Source organism: Mesoplodon densirostris, chromosome 19 (genome assembly GCF_025265405.1).
Source record: "Mesoplodon densirostris isolate mMesDen1 chromosome 19, mMesDen1 primary haplotype, whole genome shotgun sequence".
In the NCBI taxonomy this organism is placed as follows: Eukaryota; Metazoa; Chordata; class Mammalia; order Artiodactyla; family Ziphiidae; genus Mesoplodon; species Mesoplodon densirostris.
This window is the reverse complement of record NC_082679.1, coordinates 17135553-17152679: the sequence shown is the minus strand read 5'-3', so window position 1 is coordinate 17152679 and position 17127 is coordinate 17135553. Positions and strand designations below refer to the sequence as shown.

Sequence of the window (17127 nt, the reverse complement as noted above, 5' to 3'; positions counted from 1 at the left end):
AGGGAAGTCCCTGTATTTTCTTATAAAATCTTTATAGTTTTAGCTCTTACATTGAGGTCTTTGATCCATTTTGAGTTAATTTTTGTTTATGATGTAAGATACAGGTTCATATTCTTTTTTTTTTGCATGTGGATATCTAGTTGTCCCATCACCATTTATTGAAAAGACTATTCTCTCCCAACTGAATGGTTTTGGCACCCTTGTCTAAAATCCGTTGACAATAAAGGTATGGGTTTATTCTAAACTCTCAACTGCATTCCACTGATACATATGTGTCATTTCTTATGCCAGTGCTTTGCTGTCTTTATTACTATAGCTTTACAGTACGTTTTCAAATTAAGAAGTGTGAGTCCTCCAACATATTTTTTTCAGTATTCGTTTGGTCGTCTTGGGTCCCTTGCATTTCCATATGCATTTTAGGATCAGCTTGCCTATTTCCGTAAAAAAGGTAGTTCAAGTTTTGCTAGAGATTGCATTGAATTTGTAGATGAATTTGATGAAGTAGTATTACAAGTTTCATTTACATAAACTTTGGAAGCATGTAAAGCAGAAAAAAGTTTAATGTTTATGGTGACTTTTAAAAAATTAGTAAATAGGGGGCTTCCCTGGTGGCGCAGTGGTTGAGAGTCCGCCTGCCGTTGCAGGGGACACGGGTTCGTGCCCCGGTCCAGGAAGATCCCACATGCCGCAGAACGGCTGGGCCCGTAAGCCATGGCCGCTGAGCCTGTGCATCCGGAGCCTGTGATCCGCAGTGGGAGAGGCCACAATAGTGAGAGGCCCGCGTACCGCAAAAAAAAAAAAAATTAGTAAGTATATGGGTCTTACTTGACCTTCTAGGATCATCTGGCAGAGGAATGAGGGTGAACCCTCAGAGCCAGGGGCACCAGTGTACAACACAGAACAAAGGAAGGTTCTCCTCAGGGTTGCTCAAGACACTCACTGTGGCCAATTCAAGGTGATGAGCAGCCTTCCGTCCTTCAGCACTCCTGCTGAGTGCTGCTTTTGTACATCGGAATTTGTACAGCCACATTGATAACAGTGGAGCACTTGGCTAGGAATAGATATGATTGCCTTATTGTAAGGAATCTGAAAAATGAACATTTGGGAACAGATTTCTTACATATAGTTGTTTGATATCTTGTTTCTTGAAAAGCTTATGAGAGTTTTTAAGAATCAAGATTCTCTTGAGGGCTTCCCTGGTGGCACAGTGGTTGAGAGTCCGCCTGCCGATGCAGGGGACACGGGTTCGTGCCCCGGTCTGGGAAGATCCCACATGCCGCAGAGCGGCTAGGCCCGTGAGCCATGGCCGCTGAGCCTGTGCGTCCGGAGCCTGTGCTCCGCAAGGGGAGAGGCCACAACAGTTGAGAGGCCCGCCTACCGCAAAAAAAAAAAAAGAAAAAAAGAAGATTCTCTTGAACACAGCTACAAATGGTGGCTGGTTTAGTTGGATTTATATGCTAGCTGGGTTAGGATTGCTATACTTTTAGAATATGTGTTTGTATCCATAGCACTTTCCTCATCTCTTGCTCTTATAACCTGACTGCCTTCCTGTGTTCCTAATGCAGTTGTAGAACTGTAAAGGAGGCATGGTATTTGGCCATGATGAGTGATAAGGTATGACTTATATTTATTTTTATCTATCAAAAAAGGAAAATGGAAAGAAAGCCTAGTTATCAATAAGTAGACCAAACTGTATACAGGCATCATGTATATTGAAGTTTAATATAGACTACATGTATCGTTTAGTAAAACATGTTTGAACTGTTGTTATGTTTGGAAGAATAGATAGTTCAGGCAAGTGTAAATGTAGTTGTAGCTGTGTAGGAAGAATCACATTACTATTGTAGGTTCAGAAACTGCAACCAGAGGTGTTCAGACCTTGCTCTTTGGACCTATCCAGAGCCAGGGGTTCTATAGAAGCTTCCCCAGGGTGTAAGAAGCTGCACACCCTCCGAGGCTTCCTTTCGAACATCTGGAGGGAAAGTTGGTACCTGGGTGAGGATGAGAGGCATCCTGTCTACAAACCTGCCAGCCACTTAACCTCTCCAGGCTCTGTCTTTCTGTATGCTGCACTTCAGCCCAGCTGGGTATCCTGAACAGTCTTTAAGCCATCCTGCTTCAGGGCCTTTGCTGTGGTGGTCCTTTCATCTGGTGAGCCCCAGCCATCCCTTTTGTGCTTATCAAAACCTACCCTACAATCAAGGCCTACCTCCGAGTAACATTTTCTTCATAACAACCTTCCTGATTTCTCTCAGTCTTTGCTCATTGCTCCATTCCAAATCCCCCTTAAGGTTTGTAAGTGCTCTCCTTGTCAACAGCCCTCACCTAATCTGTGTGCTCTTCTAATCTTCTTGTGGATATGTGAGCTCTTTGAGGAGGAAACACAAACGTGAGTCCAGGCCCTGCTTGATGTGTCACTTGTCAGCCTGAGTTTTGGAGTGGTTAGTGGGGAATCAAACTTTTTGTTACATTATTTTTGTACTACAACTTGAGGAATTTTCTAACAGTCATCATATCATAGTTCCACTCTCACTATTGTACCTGCTTTTATAAGGTTTTTGTGTAGTTTCTTATTCATTTGGACCCCACCTTTGTGGATAATAGCATTTCAGGAGTTAATGTTCCAGAATTACTCACTGTCTTGTAACTTTCCTAACTCTGTCTTATTTTTCCCCTTACAGGAAATGACTTAGAAGCCTTACAAATACATCTGTGCATTCTTGCTTCAGACTTTACAATTGAGGGCCAACCCAGTCTGGAAGCACCTCTTACTAATGTTATACGGAAACTGCTACCTCAGCAAACAAAAGGAAAGAAGGAGGGGACTTATAATAAATGCCATTTAAAAAAAAACTTGTTTTCAGAAAATATTACAGGAAATTTTTCGCATTGAGAAGACATTTTACAGGTAAATGGATTTGGCAGGCAGGCTCTGTCAAAATTCTGCAGAGATTTGATCTTCCTTACTGAGGACTTAGTGTGAAGTAATTCTGTACTGCTTTTTAAATTGCTGTTGATCAGCTTGTGGGTTTTTGGGTTCTACCTTTTCTGGTATATTGAAGATACATTATATTACATTATATTACATTTTTTAAAGTTAAGTTATTTTTCTGCCATTGTAAATACAAGTATCAAAATATTCTTGCGAAGCAATTCTAGGTAAACATTTTTCTCAGCAAACATATCTTTTTATTAAGAGAGTAGAATGCTAACATTTCTTATATAGCATTTTGGACACACTTTTATTTTTTGTCAGAGGTCCTGCCTACACTGAAAATATTAATTATATAAACCTATTGTCCTTTTCACAACTACGTTGGATCACATGGTCACCTGCCTCATGGAAATGCCTTTTTTAAAACTTAGATTTGCAGAACTCCACTATTTTTATACCTAGCTACAGTTTTAAGGGGGAAAAAAAGGAATCAGGACCCTGACCCTCTCACGGTCACTGGGACAGTTCCCCTTCCCGCATGTATTGCTGCAGTGCCCAGGACAGTAAAATGGACTACAAGCGGCGCTTCCTGCTTGGCGGGTCCAAGCAGAAGGTGCAGCAGCACCAGCAGTACCCAATGCCTGAGCTCGGCCGAGCACTGAGTGCTCCCTTGGCATCTACGGCCACCACCGCCCCCCTGGGCAGTCTGACTGCTGCAGGCAGCTGCCACCATGCCGTGCCCCACTCCACTCCCATTGCTGACATCCAGCAGGGCATCTCCAAATACCTGGACGCCCTCAACGTCTTCTGCCGTGCCAGTACTTTCCTCACAGATCTCTTCAGCACTGTGTTCAGGAACTCTCACTATTCCAAGGCAGCCATGCAACTCAAAGATGTGCAGGAGCACGTCATGGAAGCAGCCAGTCGGCTGACTTCAGCCATAAAGCCTGAGATCGCCAAGATGCTGATGGAACTTAGTGCCGGGGCTGCAAACTTTACAGATCAGAAGGAATTCAGTCTCCAGGACATTGAGGTAGAGTATCTTCTGTGTCATACTTGGGTAGGAAAATGTATTCCAGAGGTCAGTGAGAATGTTTGTCTTAGTTTTTTCTCAAATCACTGAAATGATGGTCTTCGTCCTTTTTCCATTGATACCCTGTCCTTGTAAAAAATTTTTGCATGCCAGGTTCTGAATTGCTTTCATTTCAAATTAAGTAGGATAGAAGATTATTAAACAAATCAGCCTGTGTTTTATGTTCTTTAAATTTTCAAGTTGGAACTTAACCTGCAAATAACATACTGTTAAAGTACATAGTAGGGACTGAGAATTCTAAATATGATTATGAAGATTTCTTTGTGAATTGTCATTATATAGAACCATTGGTTTAATGTAGAAAGTTCTACACATGTTTACAGGATAAGTTATTTTTTCAGTTCTAACTTTACATCTATTTACATTTGGATGCTTTTGATTCTTAGTACATTTCTTAGGGTCTTTGGTAGTCAAAATGAAACATTCTCCCTTTTTCAGGGCTCTACATTAGAGTGTAAGATAGGAATACAAATTTCATTCAGAATAAACGTGACGTTTTTCCTTCCTTCATTTAGGAAATAATTTATTAAACTGTCATCTGTTAAATTAGCTTCACTGCTAGATTTTTAAAATTATTTTTACCTACTCAGAGAGTTCTTCTGAGTTTGATTTTTCCATGTGTCCTTGTACGTTTTAGCAGCACATTAGAGGTTAGGTTTCTGGATGCTAGGAGGGAGAATGTTCCTTTCCCCATCCTGAGGTTGTGTTTGATTTTAGGAAATCACTAGTCTTCTGAACTAAATCTGGTGATTGTGGTAGCTGAATAAGCTAACTTATACTGTTGTGGGTTTAGGGGGGGAAAAAGTTAGGCTATTAAGTATTATGACTCATTTTTTATCGTGTTTAAAAGGCATATTATGATTTTGAAGGCATTTCCAAGAGGAATTTAAAACTATGTTTGTTTTTATTTATTTATTTTTGGCTGCATTGGGTCTTCATTGCTTCGCGTGGGCTTTCTCTAGTTGCGGTGAGCGGGAACTACTCTTGGTTGCAGTGCGCAGGCTTCTCATTGTGGTGGCTTCTCTTGTTGTGGAGCACGGGCTCTAGGCGCGCGGGCTTCAGTAGTTGTGGCTCGCGGGCTCTAGAGTGCAGGCTCGGTAGTTGTGGCGCGTGGGCTTAGTTGCTCCGCGGCATGTGGCATCTTCCTCGACCAGTGCTCGAACCCGTGTCGCCTGGATTGGCAGGCGGATTCTTAACCACTGTGCTACCAGGGAAGCCCAGAAACTATTTTTGAAAAGACACAGTAGTCTTGGTGTAAATCAGGCATTAGGCATCATTAGACTTTTTCTGTAGAGGGAAAATAGTGGACCACATGTGTCTCTTTCACATTCTTCTTTGTTTTTTTTAAATAATCCTTTAAGAATGCGAAAACCAGTTTTACCTTGTAGACCTGTCTGTTGGACTGGATTTGGCCCATGAGTTATAGTTTGCTGAATCTGCTGGTATAAATGTATAATATCCTCCTTGACTCATTCTATTTTGATCCTATCCAAGTTTATTTTTATTTTCTGATTTTTTCTATGATCACATCATATATTCAGAGAAATGGTGATTTTGAAGTACTTTTAAAATGGCTTGTCATAGTTTAGTTTTTAAATTACACATGTAAATCATATATAAAGCGTATTTTTTTTTTTTTTTTTTTTTTTTTTTTTTTTTTTTTTTTTTTTTGCGGTATGCGGGCCTCTCACTGTTGTGGCCTCCCCCGTTGCGGAGCACAGGCTCCGGACGCGCAGGCTCCGGACGCGCAGGCCCAGCGGCCATGGCTCACGGGCCCAGCCGCTCCTGCGGCATATGGGATCCTCCCAGACCGGGGCACGAACCAGTATCCCCTGCATCGGCAGGCGGACTCTCAACCACTTGCGCCACCAGGGAGGCCCTATAAAGCGTATTTTTAAGAAACGTACTTCTCAAAAGAAATTCAAGCAGTGAAACTTAAAACTACTGCTCTGTTCTCCCATCCCATTCCTTTTCCCAGAGGAGACCACTGTTAACTGGTTGGTTCGTGCCATTCCAGACTACTGTGTTTATAGGCACAGATGTACAGCTTTGACTTTTGTTTGTTTTATGTGAAGAACCATGTTTAGCCCTCAGGATGCCTGGTCACTGCTGTGCAGAGATGTGGCAGGAGAGCAGTTAGGGCCTCTGCCCTCTCAGAATGTGCTGAACAATATTAGACCCAGACTGTTTCAGCTCCCATCCTGCAATGACACAAGCACCTTTAGCTTTATTTAGAATTTCAGGCAAGAATGGTTTGAAAATGAGGCCAAAGCCTATTACTTTAACCAGAACATTATTGGGCTCTTCTTCAGTCCATGCCTCCAGGTGCTGGAGGAGACAGAGCTAGGCCTCCAGGGCCGTTTGCCCTCCAACCCTGTAGGGCAAGTGCCCTTGTTCCCCAGGTCAGGACAGCTAGAGAAGGATGAACCAACCCTGAGGAGTTGGGTTTAGTAAAGCCACTGGGTGCAACAGCACCTACCTTGTCCCTTCTGCTTTCCTGGGACCAGCATGGACCATTTGAGCTGAGAAGGGGAAATATTTCTTATTGCTGTGTTTTGGAATTTTGGCTTGACTCTCCCCATTGAAATGCAATTAGGATAGTTGGAATACCACCATGTTTTTGTATATAATGGGCTAAACAGGCTTTCAGAGGCTAAACTGGAAACTAAGTGCTGTTGATGGGTTTTAGAATATATGCGTGTATTCTAGGCTTCAAACTGCTGACTTATGAGTAAATCCTAAAATGTGATTGTGAAATGTAGGCCTGCAGACTTAACATTTTGCTCTTTCCACAGAACAGTATTCGTTGTTTCTGGAATTTACGTACTGACGTGGTCTCTCTCTCAGGATATTCACCAACTCAGATGGAATAGCTGGGCATTTGGGGGGTTTTTTTCCTGTTGTTTTTTTTAAAGATTTTATCAGCAAGGGCCAGAGAAGCTCTTTAGCATTCATCCTTGGGGAAAGAAGTCTGTGACATAACATTGATGAACTTGACTGGCTAGACAAGGACCTCTGCTCAAAAGCTTATTAGCCCAGGACTGCGGTTGAGAAAAGCCCTGAATTCAGTATTCAAATGCTTGACCGACCATTTGAAACCTAAGACCAAGTACCAGTTCCACTGTCCCACCCCTGAAGGTAGCCAAAACATACTTCTAATGCTCCCTTACTTGCAGCCAGGTTTTGGATATGCTCGTTGATTGACAGATCCTGGTGCCTGTGTCTAGGAACTGCAGTTGCCAACTGTGTGCTCTGGGGCAGGCAGGGTGTACATGAGTCCTGTCCTGTCTGTACTCATCGGTGACTTTGCCCCTTCCCCCGGGTGGTTCAACCTCATAATCTCTCTGTTAGAGAAATAAGTTGTGAGTAGAAAGTGACTCTGCTTTTTTTTTTTTTTTATAAAGGTGTTGTATTTATTTTTTAATTATCTACATTTTTTAATATTTATTTTTTTTGGCTGCGACGGGTCTTAGCTGCAGCATGCGGGATCTTTCTCTGTGGCGTGTGGGCTTCTCTCTAGTTGTGGCGTGCAGGTTTTCTCTCTAGTTGTGGCATGTGGGCTCCAGGGCACGTGGGCTCTAGTTTGTAGCATGTGGGTTCTCTTGTTGAGGCGCACGAGCTCAGTAGTTGTGACGCGCAGGCTTAGTTGCCCCGCAGCATGTGGGATCTTAGTTCCCCAACCAGGGATCGAACCCATGTCCCCTGCATTGGAAAGCAGATTCTTTACCACTGGACCACCAGCAAAGCCCCGACTCTGCTTCTTATTGTCTGTATGGCCTTGAGCAAATCTTCTAACATCTCTAAGCCTCAGTCTGTCCATCTATAAAATGGAATTACCACCCACCTTCCAGAGTTCTTGTGGAGATCAGAAGCGATTAGTGTGTGTGAAACACTGTACCCAGTTAGTTATCATCATCATCACTTATTATTATTGTTTCCAACATGGCTTGAAAAGTGTTATTAGTCCTTCTCTGCAGTACAGAGCACAATTATGCACAGAGCCAACAAAAGAGAGAAATATACAGCAGATTAGTCTCACTGGAACCCTTTTAGGTGGAAAAAGTTGCCACTCCTAGAACATTTGCTCTGCTCATTTCTTTCCTGGTTCTTGAGGGGAGCACCTCCCTTTCCCTTCTGTGTTATTTTCTCTTTTGGTGTTGTAAGGTGGCAGCAGTATTACCTTGCCTGATGTAGAAACTGCCAGAACGTTTCCAGCATAAAAGCCCTAGGGGACCTCTTCTAATAGCCACTGCTCTATTTCCCTTGCACCTAGAATGGGGGTACATAGGGAAGGAAGTGGAGTGGGGGATGTCTTGGAGTCCACTTGCTGTAGCTAGGAATCTTTGAGCAAGCCAATTGATAGTTTAGGTAGGATTTTCCCCCCTTTGGATTTATAGAAAATGTATAGTTTACATTGTATATATGAACTGGAATGTTGTCTAAAACGAGAAATATGATCTGAATCAAGTGCTTCATGGGGATTCCTTTATGTAAGTCTCGAACTGCCAGTCCAGCCAAAATGTGAACTCAGGAAAAATATGGTTTCCCATATTGAATTTGTTCATTATACAAAGCTTTGACACACCACAACATTTTTTAGAGGCAGACCATACGGAACCTGCTGTTTCTATCTTTTCTTTTCAAGTCTAGGGTCATCTCCATTGGTGTGTTACTTCTAATGTTCCTGTAAAATGCCAGGCTACATGAATTGAGCGGCTGTGAGTTCTCTTTGATTTTATCTACTTCAGTTTTATTTGTCCTAGAAATCTGGTATCCTAACTAAGGATCATTTGCAAGTAAAACATGTAGTTCATATTAAAGGAGTATAGACAACCCCATAATTAGGTTTTCTATTCATTAGAAAGTCAAAGATGTCAACTTCTTTTTATAAACATCTATCATGTGTCTTAAATAAAATTACTTTTCAGTGCAAATGTAAATAAAAGAATCAAATTGACTTGTGGTTCATGCGTTCATTCCACAGATATTTATTGCGCACTTTGTGCCAGGGACTGTTCCAGGCACAGAGGATACAGCGGTGAGCAAGACAGAAATTCCTCCCTTCACGTAGATAGATGAGGGCTGTGATCTTAGATAAGATAGTTAGAAAAGGCATCACTGAGAACATGATATGTGAGTAAAGAACTGAAGGAGATGAAGGAGTAGCCCCCAATAATAACCGGGAAAAGAGGATTCCAGGCAGAGGGGACAGCTAGTGCAAAGTTCCTGAGGCAGGAGCAAACTTGAGTGTTTGAAGAGCAGTGAGGGCCTATTGTGGCTGAAACAGTGAGCAAAACAGAGACACTAGGGGTGAGGTCAGACAGGTAAAGAGGTCATCCTCTGAAGGGAAGGTGAAGGGGGGGCAGCAAGATGAAGTGATGACACTTCTCCCCTTGCTTTCTTCACCCCGTGGCAGCTCTGGGGCTCCAGTTTCACCTCGGGGCCTCAGTGTTGGTACAGGGTTCCCAAGAGTTGTATAGCTGATTCACTTTGCTGTATAGTAGAAACTAACATAACATTGTAAAGCAACTATACTCCAATAAAAATTAATTTTAAAAAAATGATAAGTTGGGAACTTTGAACATGTACTGGGTCCTGGTCGATTGGGATTTGCTTCAAAACATTCCAGCAGAAAAAGGTGGAGTTGGGGAGAAGGATGAAAAAAACATGGCAAAATGTTGATAGTTACTGAAGTTTTTTGATGGGTTCACGGGGGGTTGTTATATTCTGTTTTTGTGTATATTTGGACATTTTCCAAGTTTAAAAAGGAGAGAGAAACTTTCGACCACATGATAGAAGTAATGTATCAGGAACACCCAATAACTGATTCCATTTCATAAGTGATTTGTGCATGTGAAGTGGTCTTCTAACAGAAAGGGGAGTATTTAGGAAAACTCCTCTGTTTTCTGTCTACTCACAAAATACTGCACCTCTGGAGCTGTGGTCGTAAGTTTGTTGGTGGGGTTTTTTCCCATACCAAGCAATTCTGGATCAGTTCTGACGTTTTTTACCTGGAGTTAGCATCAGATCCCACAGTTAAGGGCTCAGTCCCACTAGACTGCCCCCCCCACCCTTCCCCCTTAGACAGCAGTTACAAGTCCTGGGTGTTACCTATGTTTCTTACCAACTGGCTACCAATCAGAGGTCCCCATGACCACCCCACAGGTTTGATTACTTTATTAGAGCAGCTCACAGAACTCAGAAAAACATTCTACTTACTAGATTATAAAAGGATGTAACTCAGCAACAGCCAGATGAAAGATATGCATAAAGCAAGGTATGTGGGAAGTGGTATGGGCTTCCATGCCCTCTCCAGGCTTGCCACCCTCCCAGCACCTCCACCTGTTCTTTAACCCAGAAGCTCTCTGAACCCCGTCCTTTGGGTTTTTTCTAGCCTGCATTAAACAGGTGTGGTTGATTAAATCTTTGGCCATTGGTGATTGATTCTGTCTCCAGCCTCTTCCCCTCTCCAGAGGGGTTGATCTGAAAGTTTCAAACTTGGTTCCCCTGGCAACCAGCCCGCATCCTTAGGGGCTTTCCAAAAGTCACCTCATTGACATAAACTCAGGTATGGTTGAAAGAGGCTTGTTATGAAAAACAAAAGATACTTTCTGTCTCTTATCACTTAGAAAATTCCAAGGGTTTTTAGGAGCTGTGTGCCAGGAACCTTGGAAGAAGACCAAAATATATATTTATTATAAATCACAACATCACTGAGAGTGTCATTGAGTAAGATATAGTGATGAGAATAAAGGCAGGTGCTTTTCAGAAAAATGAAGAAAATAAAAGTGAATCAAGGAAGAAAATGAGAATAGAGAAAAGAAACCTCTGAAGGCAGGACCCCAGCAGCAGGTAGGAGTCAGGGAAAGAATGCTGTGCTCGTAATTTTGGTGACTAAAATGGCAATGTTGCTTTCTTTTAAGAGAATGTGATTTAACATTTCATAGTTACTAAAAAGTCTTGAGTGAATGTAAGGAAAAATGAGGTTTGATGGGCAAATTAGAATGAAACAGAAATAAAACAGTTCATGGAATGTAATTTAACATAGGACTACCTTTCCTGAAATACTTCCTATTCTAAATTTTTATGGTTATTAGTCAGCTTCTGAGATTTCACAGAATTGGATAATAGCCTGTTTTGGCAGCCTCCTCATCTTTACAGATCAGGAATCTGAGTGTCTGTAAAGATGACATTTGCCTGAAATCTTTCTGGGCCCAACATACATAGGGGTTGTGTCCTTTACCTCTCCACTGTTCCAGGCCAGTGCAGTCTTTGTGCCAAGGGATTTGTTTGCAGTGTCCATCCCTCCAAGAGACTTGCCTTTCTGACCTCTCTAATGCCGAAGTGTCCAGACATGGGAAAGTAAAGGAACCGCTGTGAGTCCTTGCTCACTCCCAATCCCTTCTGAGGCCCCACTAGCTCCTGGAGGAGGCCCCAGTCACCTGACCTGCTTTCTTCACCTAGCTGCTACCACCCACCCTCCAAGGTAAAATACAGATGAGCTGGCTGCAAGCTGGCAGAGATGAGTGAGGACTATCAAAAGCATTTGCAGAGACGTGGATGGACCTAGAGTCTGTCATACAGAGTGAAGTCAGTCAGAAAGAGAAAAACAAATATCGTATATTAACGCATATATGTGGAATCTAGAAAAATGGTACAGATGAACCGGTTTGCAAGGCAGAAATAGAGACAGATGTAGAAAACAAATGTATGGACACCAGAGGGGGAAAGCAGGGGGTGGGGGGATGGTGGGGGGATGAACTGGGAGATTGGGATTGACATATATACACGAATATGTATAAATTAGATAACTAATAAGAACCTGCTGTATAAAAAATAAATTAATTAATTAGAAAGAAAAAGAGGGCTTTCCTGGTGGCACAGTGGTTAAGAATCCACCTGCCAATGCAGGGGACACGGGTTTGAGCCCTGGTCCGGGAAGATCCCACATGCTGTGGAGCAACTAAGCCCATGCGCCCCAACTACTGAGCCTGTGCTCTAGAGCCCACGAGCCACGACTACTGAGCCCACATGCCACAACTCCTGAAGCCCGCGTGCCGAGAGCCCGTTCTCCGCAACAAGAGAAGCCACTGCAATGAGAAGCCCGCGCACCACAACAAAGAGTAGCACCCGCTCGCTGCAACTAGAGAGAAAGCCCATGCGCAGCAGCAAAGATCCAACACAGCCAAAAATAATAAAAACAAGTTTAAAAAAAAAAAAAAAAGAACCTTCTGTATAGTGCAGGGAACTCTATCTACTCAGTACTCTGTAATGACCTATATGGGAATAGAATCTAAAAAAGAGCGGATATACGTATATGTATAGCTGATTCACTTTGCTGTACAGCAGAAACTAACACAACATTGTAAATCAACTATAATAAAAATTAATTTAAAAAAAGAAAAAGTGCTCTAGGCCTGGTGGGCAAGACTGATAAATAAGTAGACTGTGACCGTAGGTGTGAGCAGTGCTGTGACGCAGATGGAAAATAGCCTCAAGCCTGCCTGTGGGCTCAGTGTCCCCCAACCCAGCTCACTGTGAGGGGACTTAGCCCCCACACCAGACCGCCTACCTAACCTGTGAGAGAACCTGGTAGGCCCTGGTAAGAGTTTAAATTTTATACAGAATGAGATGGGTTTTTTTTTTAAATTTATTTTTGTCTGCATTGGGTCTTTGTTGCTGCACATGGGCTTCCTCTACTTATGGCGAGTGGGGGCTACTCTTGGTTGTGGTGCATGGGCTTCTCATTGCAGTGGCTTCTGTTGTTCTGGAGCACGGGCTCTAGACGCACGGGCTTCAGTAGTTGCAGTGTGTGGGCTCAGTAGTTGTGGTGCGCGGGCTCTAGAGCACAGGCTCAGTAGTTGTGGCAGATAGGCTTAGTTGCTCCACGGTGTGTGGGGTCTTCCCAGACCAGGGCTCGAACCCGTGTCCCCTGCATTGGCAGGCGGATTCTTAACCACTACGCTACCAGGGAAGTCCTAAAGGGGGATTTTGACTGATATGATTTGATATGTTTTTCTTAAAAAAATACTATGGCTACGAGTGACAGAAACCAAACTCAAAACAGCTTAGACAACAATAAAAGCAAAAAGAAGCTGGTAGTTACATAGTACTTATGCTATGCGCTGTTCTGAGACTGTACACATTAACTCACTGAATTCTGTTAATAACCTTGTAAGTTAGGTAATATTCATATTCCCATTTTATTGATGAAGAAACAGGTGTGGAGAGGTTAAACAGCTTATCAAAAGCCTCATGGCAGGGCTTCCCTGGTGGCACAGTGGTTGAGAGTCCGCCTGCCAATGCAGGGGACATGGGTTCGTGCCCCGGTCCGGGAAGATCCCACATGCCGCGGAGCGGCTGGGCCCGTGAGCCATGGCCGCTGAGCCTGCGCGTCCGGAGCCTGTGCTCCGCAACGGGAGAGGCCACAACAGTGAGAGGCCCGCATACCGCCAAAAAAAAAAAAAGCCTCATGGCAGATCCAGACTTTAGACTGAGGCGGTCTGACTCTATAATAGAGTACCAATTCTTGACCATAGCACTGTACTGCCTCTCAACAAAACAATGTATTGACTCCATGAAACCAAAGAAAGTTAGCTCTTTGGGCATGGCTGGATCCAGGGGCTCACACAGTGCTGAACAGACTCAGACTGTCTCCATGCCAGAGTTGCCAACAACTCAGCAGAAAGAGCACCTCTGCTTTCCCCCAGGTTCTGACTAAAGTTCTAGAACTGAGTCTGGTTGACTTGGCTTGGGTCACTTGCCTGTCCTTGGACCTTGTGGACAGAAAGGTTAAACTAACGCACTGACTGGTCAGGCCTGACTTGTGTGCCCACTCCTGGGGCTGGGGTACCACCAGACTGAGAGTGCAAGGGGAGTGGTTCCCTGAGGGCTGCTTCCAAAGCCACGGGACTATATGTTGGGGAGGCCACACTGCAAATGCCAGCTGGTGCGTGTCAAAGGATATGACGGGGAACATATTTATGATCCTGGATACACCTGCTAAATTGTTTTGTTTTCAGGATCTTAGCAGTTTATTATGTCTTCTATGAGGCCTTTTGTTATGTCTCTTAGTAAAGTTCCATAATTTCCTTTCTAGTGGCTATGTATATTCTTAACATTCTTACGTAATCTTTATTTTAGTTGCTATCATGAATGAAATTATATTTTAAAGTTTTTCCTATAACATAGAAGCACCACTGATTTTTATATTTTTGTCTTGTCTCCTGCTATGCGACTGGATTCAGTAATTCTAATGTTTCAATTGGTTTATTTTTGTATATGTGGTCATGTCATCTACATGTATCTCCTCCCTTCCAGTAGTTATATATCTTGTTGTGTTGACAATAGGTTTTATTTTTAATTTTTATTTATTTATTTTTTAATTTTTTTGGCTGCACCTTGCAGGACCTTCCCCAACCAGGGATTGAACCTGGTCCATGGCAGTGAAAGCCCAGAATCCTAACCACTAGGCCACCAGGGAACTCCCTGATCATAGGTTTTAATGTATAAAACAGTCAGTGTTAAGAATGAGCGTCTTTGTTTTGGTCCTCATTTTAGTGGGAATACTTTGGATGTATTACTATTGATTATTAATTTTAACAAATTAGTTTTTCTTATATATGATGCATGCTTAGGTAAAAAATTCAAACACTTCTGAATGGCCTAAGTCCCTTCTCCAAAGGTAATGCTTCTCTCTTCCAGCTCCATCCCAGTTCCAGACAGAACCACTATTAATTGTTTTATGTATCTGTGCAGACAGCAGCAGACATGCATATGCAAACATATCCAGAAAATACATCTTTTTACTCCATTATGTAGACCCTTTATTCCCTCAGCAGTATACCCGTTAATTATTATATTTGTTCTCGGTTTGAAAGAATAAGCATACAGTTCCAAGGCGTAACAAATGTTATACCTGATTCTTCATTCAATGGATGAGTGTTTGCAGGAAAGCCTTGCGTGGTTTATGGACTTTCTCTCTCCAGAAGAGTCGTGATCTCCCCCATGCCTGTTGGTGATATCACCCTCAAAGTAAGCTCAAGGTTGCAGCTGGTGTCTGTGGGCAGGCTGCAGAAGAGCTGTCCAGGGAAAGAAAGCAGGAAGTGTTCGGGGGGGAGAATGAGTTGTCATTTGCGCATAGATGCTGACATCATGATGTCCTGCCCTCAGCTCTGCAGTCACCATGCTGCTCTTGGCCTGGTTTGGTGCTTTTGTGTGGAGAGTAGCAACTGCTTTCTTTTCTTCTTTCAACAAACATGTGTAGAAGGATTGTCTACTGTGTGCCAGGCAATGAGAATGCAACAGAGCAAAACAAAGACCCTGTCCACATCCAACTCAACTCCTAGGTAGGGAAACAGAGAAAAAATAAATGGCACATACAAACATAATGTCAGGTAGTGAGAGGTGCTATGAAGAGAAATAAAGAATGATGAAGAAAGAGAGGTAGAAGAAAGGCCTCTCTGAGGATGGGACATTTGAGCAATGCCTGTCAGAGCGATAGTTGTACGATTCCAGGGGGAAGGATGCTCCAGGTAGGGTAGTGGTTCATTTGCAAATGGGGTCAGGGTGGGCTCTCCCTCAGAGGGCACTTGGCAATGTCTGGAAGTATCTTTGATTGTCAGAAAAATGGCATTTTTTTTTCATGCTAGGGCTAGAGTGAGAGGAATCTTACTCATTTAGAACTCGAGTGTTACACCAGAGGACCCGCGGTGCTTTGAAGGAGGAGGTACGATAGAGTAAAAGATACTGGACTTGCATGTTAGGGAATCAGAAATTCAGTGACTCACTATGTATTTAGGGGACAATTTTTGTCATCTTTTAGGATCTCAGTTTCTCTTTCTGCCTCTGACCAATATCCCATCCCCCCTACCCCGCACATAAACACCCATGGCCAGATGGTGTTTCTGCATGAAGTATAGAACATTAGGTGACCAGACTCAGACCCCAGATCATGAAAGGCAGAAGTTTGCAGCATAAAGCTCTTAGATTTTTGATTTTTAATTCAAATTGATTTGGAGAAGGTAGAGTCTTGATATATCTCTTCCTTGTAGCCCTTCAGGTTATGTTTTAGTCCTGCAGCAAAACAGATGCGTGGATACTCAAAAGCTCCTGTTGACTGCCACATTTGAGCTCTGTTGCAGCTCTTTTGCAGCCCAAAAGTCACCCTAGGAGGAAGAGATTTCTCTACTGTTTTTTAATTTTAATTTTTGTTTTTTGTTTGTTTGTTTACCAGTGAGGATTTGACATTTTATTCAAAACAGTATGATCTGAGGGGTTGTGGTGGCTGCATCTCCCAACCAGTGCTGCTGGAATCTAGCGAGTAGAGAGCAGGGATGCTGCTAACAACATCCTACGCTGCATAGGACAGCCCTCCACAACAGAGAATTCTCTGGCCCCCAATGTCAGTAGTCATGATGTTGAGAAACCCTGAGGTAGTGGGAACTGGCTGGTGCAAAAACTTGAGACTGGAGCTGTGCTCACAGTTTTTGAGGAATAGCAAGAAGGTCGGTGTGGCAAGAGTAGAGAGAGGTAGGATAGGAAATAATAAGTTCAGAGACTAGTCAGGGGCCAGATCATGTAAGGTATTGTAGGACAGATGAGGAGTTTGGATTTTCTTCTGATTGTAATGGAAAGCCATTGGAAGACTTTGAGCAGGGGAGTGAAATAATCTGACTTTTGTTTTATAAAACTTCCTGTGTGGAAAGTAGCCTCTAGGGGAGAGAGGAGACTCTGCTAGTTGCGTCCCAACATCTAGTGTCACCTTCTTCCTTAATAACAAAACTCTGGGGAATTCCCTGGCAGTCCAGTGGTTAGGACTCAGTGCTTTCACTGCCGGGGCCCTGGGTTCACTCCCTGGTCGGGGAACTAAGATCGCACAAGCTGCCATGGCATAGCCAGAAAACAACAACAACAAAAACTATGGAGGGTTTTTTGTTTGTTTTTGTTTTTTCAGGAATATTATGCATGGAAAAGGGACTATACTTCCCAGCTTCCCTTACAGCTAGGAGTGGTCACTTGAATTAAGTTCTGGTTCATGAAGATGTAACTAGAGGTTTTGGATGAGACTGCTGGGAAGTTTCCTTAGAGGGAAAAAGGG

General features: G+C 43.1%; 1 protein-coding gene across 2 annotated transcripts in view; it reads left to right on the top strand.

Moving 5' to 3' along the window:
* GARRE1 (granule associated Rac and RHOG effector 1) overlaps positions 1-17127 on the top strand; it is an 82050-nt gene that overhangs the window by 30576 nt on the left and 34347 nt on the right. For both annotated transcript variants that reach the window (XM_060084408.1, XM_060084407.1), the window contains one exon: positions 2682-3968. In XM_060084408.1, coding sequence (XP_059940391.1) covers positions 3474-3968 — 495 coding nt within the window. In that variant the 5' untranslated portion in view covers positions 2682-3473. The remainder of the gene's footprint in view (positions 1-2681; positions 3969-17127) is intronic.